General features: G+C 35.3%; 1 protein-coding gene and 1 pseudogene across 4 annotated transcripts in view; one reads left to right on the forward strand and one right to left on the reverse strand.

Annotated features, from left to right (window-relative positions):
- Window positions 1–21,290, reverse strand: part of GRAMD1C (GRAM domain containing 1C) — a 105,103-nt gene that overhangs the window by 8,918 nt on the left and 74,895 nt on the right. For all 4 annotated transcript variants that reach the window (XM_058731355.1, XM_058731358.1, XM_058731357.1 and 1 more), the window contains 7 exons: window positions 19,765–19,927; window positions 12,834–12,971; window positions 6,986–7,104; window positions 5,269–5,411; window positions 4,129–4,232; window positions 2,396–2,572; window positions 1,251–1,308 (listed from right to left, as the gene is read on the reverse strand). In XM_058731355.1, coding sequence (XP_058587338.1) covers window positions 1,251–1,308; window positions 2,396–2,572; window positions 4,129–4,232; window positions 5,269–5,411; window positions 6,986–7,104; window positions 12,834–12,971; window positions 19,765–19,927 — 902 coding nt within the window. The remainder of the gene's footprint in view (window positions 1–1,250; window positions 1,309–2,395; window positions 2,573–4,128; window positions 4,233–5,268; window positions 5,412–6,985; window positions 7,105–12,833; window positions 12,972–19,764; window positions 19,928–21,290) is intronic.
- Window positions 15,663–15,803, forward strand: LOC131513355 (U2 spliceosomal RNA; annotated as a pseudogene).

The following is a 21,290-nucleotide window of genomic DNA, read 5'->3' on the forward strand; positions in this document are numbered from 1 at the left end:
ATCAAATCCCAAATATGCGTGAATTGCATCATATATAAAATCTTACATGCTAAATGGATTTACTGTATTGGTTCTCACAGCAGCCTTTCAACTGAATGGAAGTATTTCTTATTACACATATATACAAATATATAGGTGGCATCATATCTTTCCTATTCTGTTAAAATATTGACTTCCCTTAAAAATACATAGAATTCATCTTTACCTGCCCAAAGAAGATTGTTTAAAAAAATGAAAACTAAGGAGGAACAAGAAAATCAAATCTATGAAATTATTGTGGCACTGAAATGGTATATAGATCAACATTTCAACCTCTGACTATAAATTTTCTACATAGTAATACAAAAGATCACTGCTAATATTTAATATTCAAAATTATTAGAGCAAACCGACTTAAACAGAATATGAAAGCCTTTCGTAAAGCTCAAAGGTATATCAAACATTTGTATGTTCTGAAAGTTATAATTAGAAAAAACAGAGGATATAAGAACTTCATTCCAAAGTATATTCACCAAGAGTGTATCACCCAGTCAGAACCAATTCAATTAAATCTAATGGACTACCTCAATATTAAAATACATCCATGTAGATAATAGTAGTCGAAATATGTCTGCCTAAGTAGATTCCTATAGAATACTCTGAGGTTCTTGCTCACTGCTCGAGACCCAATCTCTGGCACTCAGGCCTAGAAATCTGCATTTTCACAAGTGATCCTAGAGGGTAAGGATCATTGGTCTAATCAGATAGAGCAAAATAGCACTATTGGCATTTCACCAGCCTGCATATATAAATATTCTCTTTAAATCTATGGAACTTCCAGTAAAAACCTATGATGGTAGAAATAAATCAGATTAATTTTTGAAAAACAAAACATTTATTGAATGTGTACTTGGGGTATTCCCTCAGATTTAATAATTCTCCTGAAAATCATACATCAAAAACTGTCAGACTGAAGTATATAAGAGACAGAGCATGAACAGGGGAGGGGCAGGGAGAGAGGAAGACACAGAATCCAAAGCAGGACTCAGGCTCTAAGCTGTCAGCACAGAGCCCCATGCAGGGCTTGAACTCACCAACTGCGAGATCATGACCTGAGCTGAAGTGGAATATTTAATCGACTGAGCTACCCAGGCGCCTCAAATAGTGGCAATTTCTACACAATAACATACAAATGCATTCAAATCCTTTTGGAAACCATTAAAAGATAAGTGAAGGCACAAGCAAAATAAGCATGCAAAACAAATACTTACAAAATACTCATCACCACAATAAGAGCAGTATTACAGATTTCCATTTCCTTTTTCTTTCCTGCAGATCACAAACACACAAAAAACTTACATTAGAACAGGATTGTGATTAACACTGGTTAAAATTTAACTTCATTTGAAAAAAAATGGAGAAGAAATTTTGTACATGAGTTGTAAAAACAACTTGATATAGGATGAATTCCCAGCACCCTTTTTTTTGATTTCTAATATCCTGACTAATGTGAAACTAATGTATGAAAAGAAAACCTATGTTTGGCCTACATTACAATTAATTTACTCTAAATAAACAAGCAATTCAATACATCATGTATGATCTCTAGTGAAGTTCCATCTCTGCAAATAATATTTGAACTAGGTTTATATACAATGCTTCCCTCCTTAATTTTTTTAATCACCCTCACCTGTTCTCTGTTGCCCAAACTTTTAAATTCCAAAACTAAAGAGCTTAAATTTAAATAGTAATAAACATTCACACTAAGATATAAGCCTTAGAAGAGGATTTGATAATGTAGAATGAGGATGACAGTTTTATAGTTCTAAGAGAAAGGGAGTAAGAGTAGAGGCAAGATGTCTTCAAATTTGAGAATGGGGATAATAAGAGTCAAATTCCATCTTTGCAATTTGCTGGGTTGGACCTGACAGGTACAGAAGGACTGAAAGCGTATCATCAGTTTAGTACTTTCAAGGGTTAGAAGTCAAATGTCTGTAAATGCTAGGTAGGAAGTTAACAGAATGAAGCAGCCAGCAGCCAGGGACAGTGGTGGGGACTGGTGACTTGGAAGCACATGCTCTAATGGCACAGCTTCTACTAAGCTCCAGCAACTGTTGCTGTGAAGAGATTTGGGTCCAGAGCTGTCAGATGTGAGTTTTTACATAAAAACTCCCACCTTTTAAAATATCATGTGGGCCAAATAAAACACCTCTATTGGCCATATGCCTGCCATTTTGCAACTGCTTCTTTACACTTACATATTAGTTATACTGAAGGAAGTCCGAGTTTGATAAACATGATCAGAAAAGGAGAGGAAAAAGGGAAACCTCCTTTCTGATGTGTCCTATAAACAAGAGATGTATACTGCTTCATAAGTAAACTAAAATCTTCCATCTGTTTACTACATAATAGCTACCTGAAATATCCCCTTTGGCATCCAAGCCCACATCTCCAGAAGATCGCTGAGAAGAAAGTTTAGGAACTGTTTCTGCTGTTCGGTTGAATGTTCGCCTTCTCCTTCGTAAGCCACTAAGTTTTCCAGCATCTTCAACGGACTGATTTAACACAGATTCTTCCATTAATAAGTTTGATTCTAAGAAGGAAAAAAAAATCTTTAGACAGCAGAGAAACCTTCTTGACTATAAGATGTGAGGGTAGGGAGGGGATTGTTTTGTTTTCAGTTTTGTTTTTAATTTTTTTTAATTGTTTTATTTATTTTGAGAGACACAGAGAGCGTGAGCAGGGGAAGAACAGAGAAAGAGGGAGACACAGAATCCAAAGCAGGCTCCAGGCTCTGAGCCTGATGTGGGGCTCAAACCCACAAATCATGAGATCATGTACCGTGAGATCACGACCTGAGCCAAAGTCGGACACTTAACTGACTGAGCCACCCAGGCGCCCCTTCAGTTTGTTTTTTTAAAGCCTTGGTAACTTTCTTTAACTATTACTTAGGCTCTTGTGGCCTAGATTCAAACCTTACTATTAATAAAAAGTTTTGGAGGATAAAGTGATCCTATAATGAGGCTTCACTATTCTAGGAAGAATGAACTGTATTAATAAATGATGGAATCATCAGAGCAAATTCACCATGTGCTATATTAAATATTAACATAATGATTTCAGTTATGGAAACAACAGGCTACCCACTTACACTGGATCATTAGAAGGATTTCCAAGAAAGACTGTGGTACTTGATGGTCAATATCAAAGGAAGGAGGAGCATATAATAGTTCTAGTTTATAAATGAGGGTTTGCAAAAAATAAGTACTAGTAAGAAAAATCGGCAAACAACCTAAAAACCTCATTTTTGTCTTTTTTTTTTTGACTTTTCCTTCACCAGATTTTTTATTAGAAGCTCATTATCCAGTGGCCAAACTAATTTTTGAATAACATTTTCTTTGCTCCTGATTAGGAGTTTAATAATGAATAGCCAAGAGAGAAGAGCAAGAAAAATAACCAACAAACTAGATAATCAAGCCTTACTTTACCCTGAGTTGACTGACCCCAGCTTTTCTTTAACCAGAATTAATTATGTTTATGTATATATATATATTTTTTTCTCATGTTTTATTTTAAGGAATATCCAAACAGAACTATATCACTTCCCCAGTCTAGTCCCTACCTCCACCAAATCCATCCATACACGTATGTGTTACCATTGCTAAGTGGGCCTGCATAAACCCAAGGAAGCTGCATTGATGAGGATTGCGGGGTAGAGGTGAGGCCACCAAGAAACACCAAGTGCATATTTGTGATAAGTTATGCAGTTTCTCACTACAGTCAGCCTTCTTGGCTCCTTGCAGGGAGTGACAGCTCCTCACTGTGTGATCTTGGACAAGTCACTTAACCTCTCTCTCTGTTTCAATATTTATTCTTTAGTAAAATAGAAAAAAAAATAATAGTACCTACTGCACAGTATTGTAATAGGTTGATATTTATAAAGCATGCAGACCATGTCGGGTATATAATAAGCATAATATGAATGTTTGTTAGACCAATGAAAATTAAAGTTTCCAAATTCCAAGTCAGGTAGTTAGGATCACTTCAGTGGGAGTCAATTCAACGTCATCTGCTGTGAATCCAAATGAGGTTATCAATCTGTTTTGTTAATATCTTTACAAAAATAGATAAACCAAGAAATTTACAAACCAAGCTGTCTGAAATAGTCCTCCAATGAACTCCAGGAATTCTTTTCAATTAGAGATTTGATAATGGCCCATGGTTGTTTTCTGTACTTCACATCTGTAGAAACTCTAATAAAATACGGAGGAAAACAGCTTACTTAAAGGATAGAATTTAGTTCTATTATAGTTGTATTTATAATCTAAATGTAAGATATGTCCACTGGAAAGCCAAAGGACTCAAAGTCATTAAGACTATGAAAGAAAATTTATGCACTGATGACAACTTTTTAGAAAATTACTATATGCTGCTAATAATTTCATGAAATTTTCCTTCTAAGTACTTGGCATTTTATTTTTTCCTTTCTCTAGCCCTGAATTTTCTTTTTTTTTTTTTTTTTTTTTTTTTTTTCAACTTTTTTAATTTATTTTTGGGACAGAGAGAGACAGAGCATGAACGGGGGAGGGGCAGAGAGAGAGGGAGACACAGAATCGGAAACAGGCTCCAGGCTCCGAGCCATCAGCCCAGAGCCTGACGCGGGGCTCGAACTCACGGACCGCGAGATCGTGACCTGGCTGAAGTGGGACGCTTAACCGACTGCGCCACCCAGGCGCCCCAACCCTGAATTTTCTTTAAACAGCAATAAAGGCTCAAAATAAATTCTAAGTTTTCTAAATGCCTTGTATAAAAAAATCTGTAGTGGTCATAAATTAGGTAAAAGTAACTACATTAACTAAGACCAGGCAAAGCACATGGTGGCACATCACTATCTTTAATACACCAACATTTCTTATTTCCATTGCAGCAATGTGCTCACCATGTGCTCCTCAAGAACTCACAGCTGCCTTGACATAAAACAGGGTCCTGTGACTAGTTTTGGCCACTGGACGGTGAACACAGTTCTAGAACTCTCTTTTCCTGTAGCAACTGAAACAACACATATTCTGGATGGTGCAGCTACAGAATGTCAAAGTGTTCATCAGCTTGTGGCCTTGAGTAAGGAGCTCCACCCCTCTGCTGACCACTGGTGGTCATATAATTTGAGCAAGAAATAAAGCTTGGTTGTCTAAGGCTACTGCTAAGATTTTAGGATTGACATGTTCCAGAATAAAATCTCACCTATCCTGACTAATATTTCATTTACGATATTCATTTACGATAGCTCACCTCAGCCGGCATTTCTGTTTTGAGGATCGGATGATATGGTATCTGTTCAGGGTATAGAAGTAATCATGGTAGGGAACATCATGTGTCAGTACTTCTGAATCTACCAAATAAAATTGTGCTTCCCGACTTTCTTTATACAGTGTCTGTCAAAATAAGATTAAACATTTTTTTTGCATGTTCAAGTTTAATATATCAAATTCCTTCCCAATTTAGAACACATATACTAAAATTACAAAAGACATGAGAAGCCTATATACAAACCCAGAAGAACCTTCATGTTGGCTACGCAATCTATGAATTGAGAAGATGGGACCTGCAGAAAGAGTATTTTTTGCCTGTCATTTCATTGTACCATTATTTTTTCCTTCTTTTAGGTATGAGGAGGAAGTCTCTTATGTATGTCATTAGTTTATAAAAATTTTTAAATGTTCCTGATAGGGGAACAATTTAAAATTCAAACTGGATGAAGCAAAGACCCACCCCAAAATTCATAAAAATTTAACAATCACCCTTCACCAAAAAGTGAAGGAAGTTTGGGGCACCTGGGTGGCTCAGTTAGGTGTCTGACTTTGGCTCAGGTCATGATCTTGTGGTTCTTGGGTTTGAGCCCCGCATCAGGCTCTTTGCCGACAGCTTAGATCCTGGAGCATTCTTTGGATTCTGTGTCTACCTCTCTCTCTGCCCCTCCCCCTCTCATGCTCTGTCTCTATCTCTCAAAAATAAATAAACATGTTAAAAAAAATTTTTTTTAATGAAGAAAGGGGACAACCAAAGAAAACACTGCCTACCTTAACAGGATTTGGAGTGGTTACTGGCCAAACCTTCCTCATTTTAACCATACCCTTTCAACCTATCCTGTAACATTATCAAAGATTCTCCAATGTCAAAATACCAAACTTTTCTTAAATAAGTCCTTTTAAACACTGGACAAAAACCATAATAGCATAACTCGTTCAGATGTTAAGATATTTTCTAACTATTTGCAGAACAGATACACTATACCTCAACATAAATTGGTCAAACACAAACTCTAGTATAAAGACAGTGCCACACTGGCCAGAGTAGAGCACTGAATATCTTATCATCTCTTCCCATACATCACAGCACCCCTCTAGTTATTTGGCTATAACTCTTGGCATGATCCCGTATATTGGATTCCAGTAGTGTTCTTTATTAAACCATTTATTATGGAAAAGTTAAAACATACACACGAGTAGAAATGAGGTATAATGAACCCTCATAAACTCAACAGCCAGCTTCAACAACGTTAACTCTTGCCCAGTCCTGCTTCATCTGTACCCCATCCTCACATTCCCTCCATCTACCACCATGCTCTCCCTGGCTAGATTACTTTTAAAGGATACCCCAGATATCAGAATAATTTTATTCATAAATATTCCAGTGTATCTCTTTATTTCTTCAGTGTGTCTCTTTAAAAGATATTCTTTTCTTTAAAATACAGCTACAATACCATTAATATATGTAAAAAATTAGTAATTCCTTAAATCTCCTAAATATATTTTTAGTTGGTTTGTTTGAATTAGGGTTGGTTGATTTGGTTGATATGCCTCTTCAGTCTTTTTTAATCTGTAATAGTTTCTCCTCCCTTTTGTTTTGCCATTTATTTCTTAAAATTGTCTTGTTAACTGGGGACAATGACAGGTTTCTCTCTTCCCACATATATGATTCTTTTGGAATACTGATGGAGGAAACATACCTGCTTTTCAGTGGCAGTGGTGCACTTTCCAGTAAGTGGATTATTAAGGATTATAGTGTAGGTCATGGTTCTCAGTTGATCACCTCCAGGTTCTATTTTCCAAGGGGTGGACACTACATCTAATCACAGCAAACGTAAAGAGTTGGTTCTAAAACTCTGAAGAGTATGACTTGAAATGGAATCAGAGGTAGGGCTTTTTTTAAGTATAATTAACATACAGTGTTGTATTAGTTTCAGGTGTACAAAAAAATGACTTAACAGTTCTATACTTTACCCAGTGCTCATCATGGTAAATGTACTCTTAATCCCCTTCACCTATTTCACCCATCCCCCCAAACACCTCCCCTCCAGTTACCACCAGCTTGTTCTCTGTATTTGAGTCTGGGGTTTTATTTGTCTGTTTTTTCTTTTGTTTTCTTAAATTCCACATATGAGTGAGATCATATGGTATTTGCCTTTCTCTGTCTTATTTCACTTTGCATTAATACCTTCCAGGTTCATCCATGTTGTTAGAAAGGGCAAAATCCCATTCCTTTTTTTATGGCTGGGCAATATTCCATTACACACACACACACACACACACACACACACGAGCGCGCGCACGTATACATATACACACACAGACACACCAACACCATCATCACCTCTTCTTTATCCATTCATCTGTTGATGGACACCTTGGTTGCTTCCAGATCTTTGCTATTGTAAATAATGCTGCAATAAACACGGGGTGCATATATCTTTTTGAATTGATGTTTTCATTTTCTTTGGGTAAAAATCCAGTAGTGGAATTACTGAATCAATGGTAATTCTATTTTTAATTTTTTGAGGAACCTCCATACTGTTTTACATAGTGGCTGTGCCAGTTTGCACTCCCACCAACAGTGCACGAGGGTTCCTTTTTCTCCACATCTTCAACAACACTTGTTATTCCTTGTGTTTTGATTCCAGCCATTCTGATAGGTGTGTGGGGTATTTCACTGTGGTTTTGATTTGCATTTCCCCAATGATTAATGGAAAGAAGTAGTTTTTAATTATTTAAATTTTTATTTTTGACCAGTCCTAATATCCTTTTGACAGTGTTATCATTTTAACATTAAAGAATAGTAAAGTTAAATGTAAGGCCCTCTTCTTGTATGTGACATATTCCCCATCTTTGATCCATTTACTTCTAAATTGTTGTCTATTAACACACTTTCTTTTCTTTAGAAAAGAAAATTAAAAGTTGTTTCATCTGTAGGCTTCATTTTAAAGTCCCCAGTACCTGTGAAGAGAAATATTGGCACCAACCTTATTAAACAGAAACAGAACAACACTTTAACATTCCCATCATTGAGACAAACCTTGAAAGACATTTGCCATTATGCAACAATAAGACCTTGATCCCAACTTGTGGAAAAATCATGTAATGAGAAATCATGTAATGTTAATGGCTTATCTGTCAAAATCTTTAATCAAGAAGGGGGCTATGAAATGTAATGACATAACCTTTTCCAAGTTGAGAAAGCTATAGGATAATCTCTGTATTAATGGCAAGATCTTGTTAAAAATTCTCTCTTAGGGGCGTCTGGGTGGCTCAGTTCAGGGGTGGCCAACTTCGGCTCAGGTCATGATCTCATGGTTCATGAGTTCAAGCCCGGCGTCGGGCTCTGTGCTGACAGCTCAGAAGCCTGGAGCCTGATTCAGATTCTGTGTCTCCTTCTCACTCTGCCCCTCCCAGACTCATACGCTATCTCTCTCTCTCTTTCAAAAATAAATAAACATTTTAAAAAATGAAATAATGTATATAAATATATAATTCTTATTTTCCTAATAACCACACAGTGAGTAAAAATAACTTTGAAGAGAAATATATTTTTAGAACATAGCATAGGTCATTTAACAAGGCAAAGACTACGTAGGTATAGGTAATGGCATCGTGAACTCTTTTGCAAAGATCTGACTAAATCACCTAATGCTGTTCACACAAATGGACTTAGGCAATTAGTATACTTGACTGCTATTTGTCAACATCTTAAAATACAGAAGACTTATCTAATCTATCAACCATCACCAAAAAATGAAGCAAAGCTTTGTGATATAGACAATTTTACTTAAATTCTTTCATACAGCTAGGCCTTGAGATTTTTTGAGGGACCCTGAAGCTGCATTTTGAGTATGTGGAAAAAAATCTTACAACTAAACTCAAAAGGCAGTATCACAAACTATAGAATCTACCCTACAGAATTATATATATATAGTTATTTAGTTATTTTTAATAATCTGTACACCCAACATGGAGCTTGAACTCATGACCCCGAGATCAAAAGTTGCATGCTCTTCCAACTGAGCCAGCCAGGCATCCCTACCATACAGAATTTGCTGTAAAAAATAATTTATTTAATTGTCCATGAAAGAAGATACAAAATTTATTCTAAAATACTTTTCAAGCAATTATTTTGGTCCTATGTCAGTCTGTTTCAAAAAAATTATACAAATAATCCATTGTTAATTAGCAACATAATTTTAAGGTATCATTGGACTCTGCTATAAAATTGCACACTACTCAGCAAAAAAACTATTAACAAGGGTAAAAGTATGTCTTCCACTTGTATTGTAACCAATGTTACCAACAATCCTACTGAATCATGTACCAGAACATCATATAATTAACAACATTTTGGACTAGTCAAGCCCCCCAATACCTAAGTAAAGCTCATCATGATATAAAAAATCAGGGATGAAATTATTTTTAAAATACAACAATGTACAAAGGACACATCAGCCACTTGATATACTGAATTAAAGTAATAAAAAGCAGGATCTGCAGAATCCTTTATGAATCCTTTGATGTAATAAAGTTTTAAAATTGGCAAACCTTCATTCCATTAGGATGGCTGTTATCACAAAGACTGAAAATAACAAGTGCTGGCAAGGATATGGAGAAATTGGAACCTTTATGCATTGCTGGGGAGAATGTAAAATGATGCAGCCATTCTGGGGGGAATGTAAAATGATGTAGCCATTATGGAAAACAGTATGGCCATTCCTCAAAAAGCAACCACAGAGTTACCTAAGGATCCAGTAAGTCCACTTCTACATATATACCCAAAGGAATTGAAAACAGGGACTCAAACAGATACTTGTATATCAGTGTTCACAGCAGTATTACTCACAATAACTAAAAAGTAGAAACAACTCAAAACTCCATCAATGGATATGAATGGATACACAAAATATGTATATACATAGAATGGAATGATATCCAGCCTTAAAAAGGAATGAAATTCTGACACATGTTACAAGGATAAACCCTGAAGACACGCTAAGTGAAATAAGCCAGACACAAAGGGACAAATATTGTATGATTCCACTTATTTGAGGTACCTAAAGTAGTCAAATTTGTAAAGACAGAAAGTAGAATGGTGGTCATTAGCAGTTGGGAGAAGGAGGAATAGAGATTTATTTTTTAGTAAGTACAGAGTTGCAGTTTGGGAAGATGAAAAAGTTCTGAATATGGATGGTTTTGATGATTATACAATGTCAATGTGCTTAATGCTACTGAAATGAACACTTAAAAATGGTTAAAATGGTATATGTTATGTTATATGCATTTTATCACAACAACAAAAAAAATGGTGAATTTTGGGAATGGCTATATGGGTTTTATTATACTATTCATGCAACTTTTCTGAAAGTTTATAATTTTCAAAATTAAAAAGTGGAATAAAAAGACTTAAAACTGAGTTTTGAATTACAAAAGCAGTGTCATACAACTGCTAACAAAGATTTAAAAGAACACCTATTTAGAAGTTCCCTAATTAAAAAAAAAGATCAAGTAGTGCTAAAATTTTAGTTTAGTGCCGAAATTAAATTCATAAATAATTGACTATACAAAATCTTTTCATGAAAAAAGAAATACTTCTTAGTATTTTTAAAAAGAAGCCTTTGAAACCTATTCTCAAGAAATAGAACTTTGATTACCAGGTAACAACTTCAGAAGATAGCAGAATGGTATACAGTAAGCAGATTCTCTTTGGGGGCAAAACTTCTGATGAATTGTAGGTCTAAACAGCAACATTCCTATTACTGTCTATACTTGTAATTAGCCAGAAGCTTTTGCTTCCAAAAGCCATTTAAAACATCAGATAGCAAACACAGTCATCCATATTGAAGCTAGATAAATATCAGACACCTGGTACAGTTGTGAGTCAAAGAACAAACTTCATTTAGTACCAGCATGGAATAACATACTAGGTCCTCGGGGGTCTTTGCAGCCATAAACATGACAGGGCAATATCAACAAGCATCATCTTAGAAAATTAAGAAAAATATTTTGAAATATCAAGTTCTCCAGGTAGACATAAATAGCAAGAAAACACAAAACAGATTTTGAAGAGATATAGTTAAATATAAGCTACTGCGTGAAGAGGAAAATTTATATTCCTCAGATATTCCACATTTTTAAAACTAGAAGAACAGAAAAAAATGATTTTTTAAACAGAGAGTTCTTAATTACAAGACTCAAATGCTATCAATTAGAAATCACTTTGCTATACTACTCTGAATAAGAATAAATTATTTTTTGTATCTAGAATCCATATCAATGATATAATCTATGAATACATAGAAGTTTCAAATAAAAGAATAATATCTAATGGTTAATAAAGTGGCTCAATTATAAACTATATTTAAAACTGACTGTAGAATAACTTTCTCTTTGACTATGTCAAATGATTAAACTTACATGAATCTCTGCTGCTGCTGTTTTATAATGTTTTATAGCAATCTAAACCATGTGCTCCCGAGGTTTATAAAATATTTTTGAATATTTAGGATAAATTCAGTTTCAAACTATAAGCTTATTTGAGATGTTTAGCAAAATAGAACTTTTAACACATAATCAGTGCAATCCTTTTTATGAGTCTAACTAATTTCCTAACTGGAATATTTTTTTTTTTTGGTATTTTCATTGAGATATACCATAACCATTGCAATCTCAAGTGTACGTCTAGCTCCATGAATTTACACAAAGAAAACACACATGTGTACCAGATCAAGATAGACTTTACCAACATCCCAAAAGTTCGCTCTCACTCTTTACCTGCCCAATTCTCCACACAGCAAATACTATGCTGATTCTATGTCCATAAATTAGTTGTGCCTGTTTTTGAACTTTATATAAAGAAATCAAAGTACGCACTCTTCTGTGTCTGGCTTCTTTTGCTTAACATTATATCTGTGAGATTTACTGATATTGTTACAAGTAGCAATGATTTGTTTTGGTTTTTTTTTTTTTTTCATTGCTAGTATAGTAATCTTTTGTGTTAACATACACAATGTGTCTATCCATTCTATTATCCATACCCACCATATATTACTGGTGGGTATCTGGGCTGTTTTGTTTTGGGACCATTATTAATAATGCTGCTATGAACACTGTAGCACATGTCATTCAGAATACACATACCTACTAGTAGAATTGGTGAGTCATAGAGAATTTTTATGTTCAGCTTACTGCCAAACCATTTTGCAAAGTGATTGTACCAATTTACACCCTACTAGAATCCAATTGTTCTGCAATAGAATCCTTTTAAATTAGGTTCAAATAACTGAACTGCTACATTAATAAATATATAGGGTTTTAGTTTTCAAAGGGTTTGAACCTCATTGTAGGTAGGATCTGACTAATTGAACAATTACACTGCTTACATGTAAATTTAACCAAAACGCTTAAAATTAGTTTATCTATCACCAAAATAAAATCAAAGTCTAATTTTCCCCCTGACAACATAAATTAATTTATATAGGCTTAACTCTTAAAGGATAATAAAATTCTCCCAAATTTATCATTAAACACAAAACCAACCTATTATATTTCTGGAATTGGCAAATCTCTGCATGAAGCGTGAACTGGTGAAGAGCAATTCAAACATTCTCTCAGCACTGATATGAAAAACACGGTTGATATAAAGTCTTCCATGAAGATCTTTCTCAGGCATATTTTCTGGGGAAACAACAGCAAAAGGAAACAACAACAACAAAAAAACACAGGACTGAAAGGGAAGAAACTAAGGAATGGTAATTTCAAGATTTCGTTTTTGTTTGTTTGTTTTGGCACAAAATGGTTTTTAAATGTGATTACAATGATCAGCACATTCCAAAACACTATTAAAACTCTAAATTGGCTTTATATACATATGTACTGTATATAATTATACATAATATATATTTAATTAAACCATATAGATCAATATTTCAGTCATCAAAACCCTAAAGATATAAAAATATTTAACCTGAATGATATCAAACTCTTGTACTACATCACTGAAAAGAATACTTCAAAAATGATAAGGTTAATACTGGGATATATAGGGATATATCTACCACAGCAATTAGCAGGTCCTATTTCTGAATGGTCATACATTCAGTAGATATTAAGTCATGAGTGGCTCTAATATCTGCTGCACTCACCAACTTGGTAGCCTGAATAACGTTTCAAACCTGACTTAAAGCCACCTGCCCCAAGACAAGTCTTATCGTATTCACAACCTATTCTCAATACCATACGTTAAAAGAACTAGGAAATCTTTCTGAAAAGTATTCTTCAAAGCTAAGTAGAGCCCAGTGGAATATTTAATTTTTCTGGGAACCTGATAATGATGATGATGTTGAAAACTACCAGTAGCAAATGAAGAAGCAATATCTGCTCACCTCTCCTCATATTCCCTGGAAACATTATATAAAATAGCCCATGCTTATATGGTGCTTACTGTATATCAGGCATTGTGCTAAGCACCTTACAAGTACCCATTCATCTTATCCTCACAGCAATCCTGTGAGATGAGTGGTATTATCATCATCTTCATTGTATAGATGAGGAAACTGAGGCAATGAGAGAGAATTGCCAAAGCTCCATGGCTAGTGAGTGACTGAAATGGAATTTGAATTCACTACAGCTCCAGGGCAACACAAACTTAACCTCTATTTTATTGCCAGGAGTTTAACTTAAAAGAATCAAAAAGGAAATTAAAAAAAAAAAAAAACCAAAGACAGCTAGGAATAAGAATCTGATAAAGGAAATAGAGTAAAGCAATCCAATATGAAATTTTAATGATTTCAGGATTAGGATTATTTATTATTTCAAGGATTATGTTCCATCAATACAGAATAAAAACTGTGACAAAAGCCCCCCATATTACAGATATCATGCTCTGACAACTGTCTGTGTAGGCCATCTGTCAATATTAAGCCATGGGAAGCAATCCGGTCAAGCAAAAGGCAGTAGTTTAAGAATCAGAAAAACTCTTCTAGTTCTGCCTTCACCCCAACTATTCCTTTTTCTCCCTCATCAAATGATTTGTGTTTCTCTATTTTGCTACAGGTGCAAAGAACTTAGGGATATCAGACGGATATTGATTTACCTTCTCCCTGCAACAATACTTTGTGTAGGCAAAAGCTAGTCACAGAAATTTCAAATAATGGCTCCTTCATAGAGAAATAAATCACTGAAACTAGGTAATATGCTAAGGTTTTCTGAGATAACTTCCCAATTAGGCTTGAGAAATAGCTTTTTCTGAAATATGTATGTTCATCAAAAAAATTATTGATATATTCACAAAGAAAACAAACAAGTATAGATGATTCTATTAATCCTGTTCATTTCCTTCATGAACTTATCCTGAATTGTAATTATTACCTTTACTGGCCTGTTGACTTGTTTATTGCCTCTCTCCTGCATAAGACTCTAAGTTCCATCTGAGTAGGGATCATGTCAATTTTTTTTTTTTAATTTTTTTTCAATGTTTTTTATTTATTTTTGGGACAGAGAGACACAGAGCATGAACGGGGGAGGGGCAGAGAGAGAGGGAGACACAGAATCGGAAACAGGCTCCAGGCTCCGAGCTGTCAGCACAGAGCCCGACGCGGGGCTCGAACTCACAGACGCGAGATCGTGACCTGGCTGAAGTCGGCCACTTAACCGACTGCGCCACCCAGGCGCCCCTGGGATCATGTCAATTTTAAACACCTATATACATTATGTATTTGGCACATAAAAGTGTTAAATAACTATTTTTGAATGAATGGCTACTGAAAGTGCTTTAAAAAAAAGTATCTTACGGTCAATTTTTATTGCAAAATGGACTTCCATTTTGCAACCATATTTTTTAACTTTTTATTTTGGAATAATTTTAGATTTACAATCAATGAAGCTCGGTGTTATTGTTACCCTTTTCCAGTAATGTCCTTTTTCTGTACAAAGATCCAATCCAAAATACCACACTGCATTTCATTGTTTTATCTCCCTCATCTCCTCCAGTTGTGACAGTACCTCACTCTTTCCTTGTTTTTTAATGGCCTTACATACTTGAAGAACTCTGGTCAGGTATTTTGTAGAATGTCCTTCAATTTGGGTTCATCTGTTTTTTCATGAGTGTACTGGGGTTGTGGATTTGGGGAAGAACACCCACAAAGGTGAAGTCCCCTTCTCATCAAACTCCGGGGATCCAGGGTATCAGCATGAGTTATGGTAATGGTAACCTTGATCATTTGGTTACGGTGGTGTCTGGCAGGCTCCTCCTCTGTAAAGTTACCATTTTTACCTTTCCATATTCTGTTTGTTAGAAATGTGTCACTAAGCTCAGCCCATGCTCAAGGGAAAGAGAATTAAGCTCCACTTTCTAGAAGGGGGAGTATGATCGCTTCTCGGCCTTTTGGCTAAGATCAAGTGTAGAAGGGGGAGTATGTATGTATATTATTTGAAACGCTGGAAGGAAGGCTTGTGTTTTGTCCCCCATTTACATATTTATTTGATTATTTGTATCAGTATGGACTCATGAATAGTTATTTTATACTTTAGGTTATAATCCAATACTATCATTATATATTTTGTTGCTCATTTTTTTTTTTTTTTTTTTTTACTTTGGCCATTAGGAGCTCTTTCAGGTTGACTCCTATGCCCTTTTGATACACCTCTTTTTTTTTTTTGAAGCATTTCTTTACTTCTGGCCCTACAAGAAACTCCAGCCTCATTTTGCATATTCCCCACCTCAGCCCTAGAAGCAGTCATTTCTCTAAGGAACTCTTAAACTGTAATTTTTCAAAAGTAAGTTTCCTATTCACATTTATGAAGGAAACAAACTATACTCACATAAACATTACATTTTCATATTTCATTTAAACTCAATTAGTTGATCAATTATTCTATATTATGACTGACAAAATGGAATTTGTGGTATTACTATCAGAAATTAATAATACCTTCTGTATGGAAATTAATTCAAGGAAGTAAGAACCTGAAATAAACTATTTCCATCTGGGATTATTTATGTATGACATTCACAGTACTTTAAAGCCTCCTATCCAAGTAAGATCACCAGCGATATTGCTGTGACATATGAAGCTAGCAAGTGGTATTTCAAGTAGGGAAGGGAACAGCACTCAACCTGAGAGCAGGTTACTATTTCCAATAAAGAAGAAACATCTCTTGAATTGAAAATATTCAAACCTATCAGTTTGAAAGTAGCCAGTGGAAAAGATGGGAAAAGTGAGTCAGATAAATAAATATGAGAGGGACATGGGCATGAATGAAACTAAAACCCTATGTGGACAGTGTTTTGAGAGTTCACGAAAAATGTACCAGATAGGTATGCAAGAAAAGCAGATTTGGAGTTTAATTAAGTAAGTAAGGACACACAATTTGTTTGGAGTTTAATTAAGTAACTAAGGACGCACAATCCTGAATCTTCTTAAAAACTGGTGACCTGCTGTCTTCTTGACATAGTTTGAGGACTTTCTTTACATGTGAAAAACCAAGTTCAATTTGAGAGTGTTGTTTAAAAACCTGCCTCAGGTAACTATGTCAGGGTTACCTGGTTTAGTCTCATGGTGCTTCCCTGATGTGCTAGACTATTTCATGGCTTTTCTCTGCTTTCCCCAGAGATTTACTTGGCCTCACCTTTATTAATTAGCATCACCTGATATCTGATTCCTATTTTTCTTTGCATGAGTTTCCAAGTCATCTTGGTCTGTCAGCTGTAGATCATGGATTCTAATTTTGTTATTCGTATGTGCCCCTCCCCCAGCCTAAATCTTTGCCTCACTTAGCTTCCATTCTCAACATAAGTGACTTTGGTTAGGGCACCCTGTCACACCAAGTTCTGATCTAAGCAATTAAAACTAAACTTAATTCTGTCATGACACAGCCCTGGTATCTCATGACATCAGCCAGTTTGTCAGCTTCCACTCAAGGCTCTACCTCCTGGGGCAGATGTTTCACAGACTATCCATGACACGCATAGAACAGGGCAGGTGAAAGAAGTAAACCCTGATAGCAACAGAAATGTTATTTTGGCCAAAAATACAGCCACAATTTCATTATACTTGTAGATGTGGATACATTGTGTCAACTCATCTTCATCTGCCAGGTAACTCCTAGCATCTTCTCAAATTCTCTGCACTCCTACCCAAAACTGAGCATGTAGTTAATGAGCTGCAGAAAGCCTATCAGCAACAGGACTCTAGATAAACAAGGTTCTTCTACAGCTTATTCTATGAAATATTACATATCAAATTTTCAAGTTCATATATGGCTTAACAGATTAAAACACAATGCTCAGCATTTTGTTCAGGAGGTGGCAGCCCAGAACCCATTTCTGGAAGTACAGAAATATCCCTAAAAAGGCTCCCTTCAATCTTGGTGGGTGGCCTACCATAGCGTAAGAACATTAAAAAAAGAATGAGTCAAAGCAGATTCTAGGCTAACTTTTCCTATATGGGCTTCAGTTAAACTCCACATCAAAGGGAGCACACTAGTTTCAGGCCCCTCTGTAAGATATCTCATGAGGATACATGAGTCTAGAAGGAGTCTCTCCTTCAAAATGGTACTCTCCCAAAGATTACAATCTGTAGGTGGCAGAAGAGAGAAAAAAAGGAAATCCTCATATTTCTCACTCAGACTGCTTACAATGGTAGATCAAAATACTATGATTTTAAATAAGATGATGTTTGGTTTAGAATACTCTGCCATCTACCTAACTCTCCCTAAACCCACACACAGATTTCCTGGGATGGTTTTCTTCTTTTGACCTTTCTTATTTTCCCCCCTTCACTGATTTCAAGTATCTTCATAAGGTCACAACTTCCAGAAAATAAAAAATAGATTCCTTATAATAGCCACTTACGGTAAGCCTGAAATTTTGAAATCTACTTGGGGGAAGCAACAGAAGTACTTGATTTGTTACCTAATAAGGAAAAAGTCATTACATGCACCTTAAAGAAAACCTCCACAAAAGAAGGCTAAATGTTACATGTAAAGTCTTACTGCTGTAAAACCAGTCTTTAAAGGGACATCAGCAAGAAGGAAATGTGACCAGGGCTAACATGCAATACAGCAACTACACTGCTGTTATTCTTTATTTCTAGATATGAACACAACTTCTATGAGATATATTATCCCTTATGTAACTTATCATTAATGTTAATTTTTTAGGACCAATAAGGAAGCTTCTTTTTGAGGACCATTCTTATAAAAGAGCAGGTGAGAAAGAAGAGGGGGAAAATTGTTTTGGTGTCACTTACCTATCTGGCCACTGGGTGCCAGAGTAGGTCTTCCTAAAGTCAGAGGTTCAGTCAGGCAGATTACTAATTCATACACACTGCAGCACACCAGATCATGAATGGTAAGGACACTAAGAGAGTCTAGTCATTCATGGAGCTCAATCCTCTTAAAAAAAACTCTCATCTATGTTTTCAAAAGAACTCAACAACTGTCCAAATGCATTCTATGATTTTTAGGAACTACTGAATTTTTATTTACATTTTCAAGATCATGGATTTAGTTTTCATTAAAGATACTTACTACAGTATTCCCAAACCAAAGTCTAACTTGATATGGATTTGGTTTTCAGAGATTGGGTCTTGGTTTGCTTTTGGATTTGGATTTGATTTTAGATTTGACTTGGATTTAGTTTTGGTTTTCATGGATTTGGTTTTCACTTACAGTAAAAGACTTCAGGAGATCCCATACCAGGTCTAATCTGAATAGTAACTGAACTAGCAAATATAGTCATGTCCTACAGATCGAAACCACTATAATGTCCCCATTCCCAATATTCTGAGCATTGCCAGATAGAAAGCAGATACAGTAAAATCCACTAGCTTTGTACCCTTTCCTGAAAGTGGAAAGTAGCCACTACTCGGTATCTTTCCCAATGTCTCCCCACTGACTTCAGATGTCAACAATCTTACAGTGAAAAAAAAAAAAAAAAAGAAAGATTCCTTAAAATGCCCACTTAATAAGTATGACAAGCCCCAGGTTTTCAGTATTAACTTAGGGAAAGTAGAAAATGGTTTTCTATAAAATTTCCTTTAAGCAGCTGGGTTTTATTTTTATTATATTCTCTACTTTTGCATCTCTCTCTTTTTCCTTCTTCTTCTTCTTTTTTTTTTTTTTTTTTTTTTGGTAGTCAAAAAAAAGTATAATTATGGTGTCTGTAACACCATGCAGATTTTTATTCAGGTTTGCTTTTCCATTGCTACTGCTCCATCTCCATTGACTTCCGGCTTGGAATTTTAATAGCTAAATGTGATGGAAATCCTCACAATCCAGGCTTCTGAAAAGTGGAGATGGGTTAGATCTGGCAGCTTCTTTCCCCTATTTTCTATCAACTCCCACCATTCCTTTGGTTTTTTATAGAGTGAGAATGTGAATAAATTCTCAAACTGCACTCACCCAATACAAAGATAAACATTAAGAGACATAACTGAAATGTTATTAAAATTTATAAGAAATTCTTTACCTTCATCAACAGAATCTGAAGTGCTGCTTTTGTCCAGAGAAAGATATTCATTTTTATTCAAGTCCAGTGATTTTGATGGCACTCTACTTAACCTCTTCTCGGAAGTTAGTAAAGGACTCTTTTTGATCTGTTTCTCACTTGGGGGTTCCTCTTTCCCTAACCCCTAAAAGGAAAACAATCCAGTTTAAAAAACAGATTATTGGCTTAGATTTTAAAGTGAGATCTTTAATAATAAAGACTCTTGAAAATACAGCTCTTTGGAAAATGTGTTTGTTATGTTTGCATCACATTTCCAATACAGTCCATAAATATTGGTAAACAATAATATATGATAATATATTCTGAAATCATCTTCTGACACAGTACTGAACAATAAATTTAGGAAGAACATCATATAAGAAGAACTCACAGTCAACATCATGTGAGCATCACTTGAGCAGAAGGGAAAGGGGAGCAGAGGACAACAATAATAGAGCAGTAGATTCTTTAGGGCGGGCAAGGGAGAGGAGTCAAACCCGATTAGTGTCCCCAGACAATACCTGCCCCATCATCTCAAGGAAGAGAACTCCCCCATTCTGAAGACCAGTAACTACAGGGGAAAGAGAAAGCAAATAAAGAGAATAAGAGTCACATAAGAGTACAGTGGAGGAAAGAGGTTCAACAGGAAACAATTTCACAGCAAACTCCTAAGAACACAGTTGGCTTTGCTGTTAAAGAACTAAGGGATTGGGCATTAAAATATATCCCATATATGATGTATCTATACTTTCTGAGAATGGTTTAATCAAGAGATGTCGTTTCTATAATAAATTTAATGTTAGGCATTAAAGTATGAATGCTATTGCTATGTTAGTATTCAAGTAGAACAGTATTAAAATTAGGTTTAATAGACCAGCATAAAAAATATCAACTACATAGCAAAGTACTTTCCTGCATTGAAAGAGAGCATATCTGTAATCCTTACACTTCCTGCCCCAGATCTTTGAGCAGCAGTGAAACTCCAGGGAGGATACGGGTTTCTATTGGCCACTCAGAGAACAGAATAACAACTGGGACCCAGGATACAATTTGTGAAAGGATTAAACTACCCTCATCAGAGAACTGATTCTTCAAGCAGAGATTACTGCTAAAATTGAGACTTGATTTATTTGGGAATTCCACACTGCAAAGCAACATGCCTACTTAGCTGATCCAGAGCCTCTTTAGCAGATGCTGAGTAAGTTTACACACATATTTCTCCTGTTCTTTCAATTAAGGTATGGCTCCTATTATAAGGAATATAGACAAATACTTGTAGGAAAAGTAACAGTCACTATCTTTTCGTGGTTGACATTTGAACAGTTTTTATTTGTGTTCTTTTCTATATTTCCTGAATTTTTACAAAGAATATTAATTTTATAACTTAAGAAAGACCTATTTCATCTTAGAAAAAAAATGTTATTTCTCACTTTTTGTTATTTCCAACTTTCTTACAAGTAAAAAGGAAACAAAGTTAGTGACATATGATATTTTTTGCCATATGAGAA

The sequence above is a fragment of the Neofelis nebulosa genome, chromosome 5 (assembly GCF_028018385.1).
Source record: "Neofelis nebulosa isolate mNeoNeb1 chromosome 5, mNeoNeb1.pri, whole genome shotgun sequence".
Lineage (NCBI taxonomy): Eukaryota > Metazoa > Chordata > Mammalia > Carnivora > Felidae > Neofelis > Neofelis nebulosa.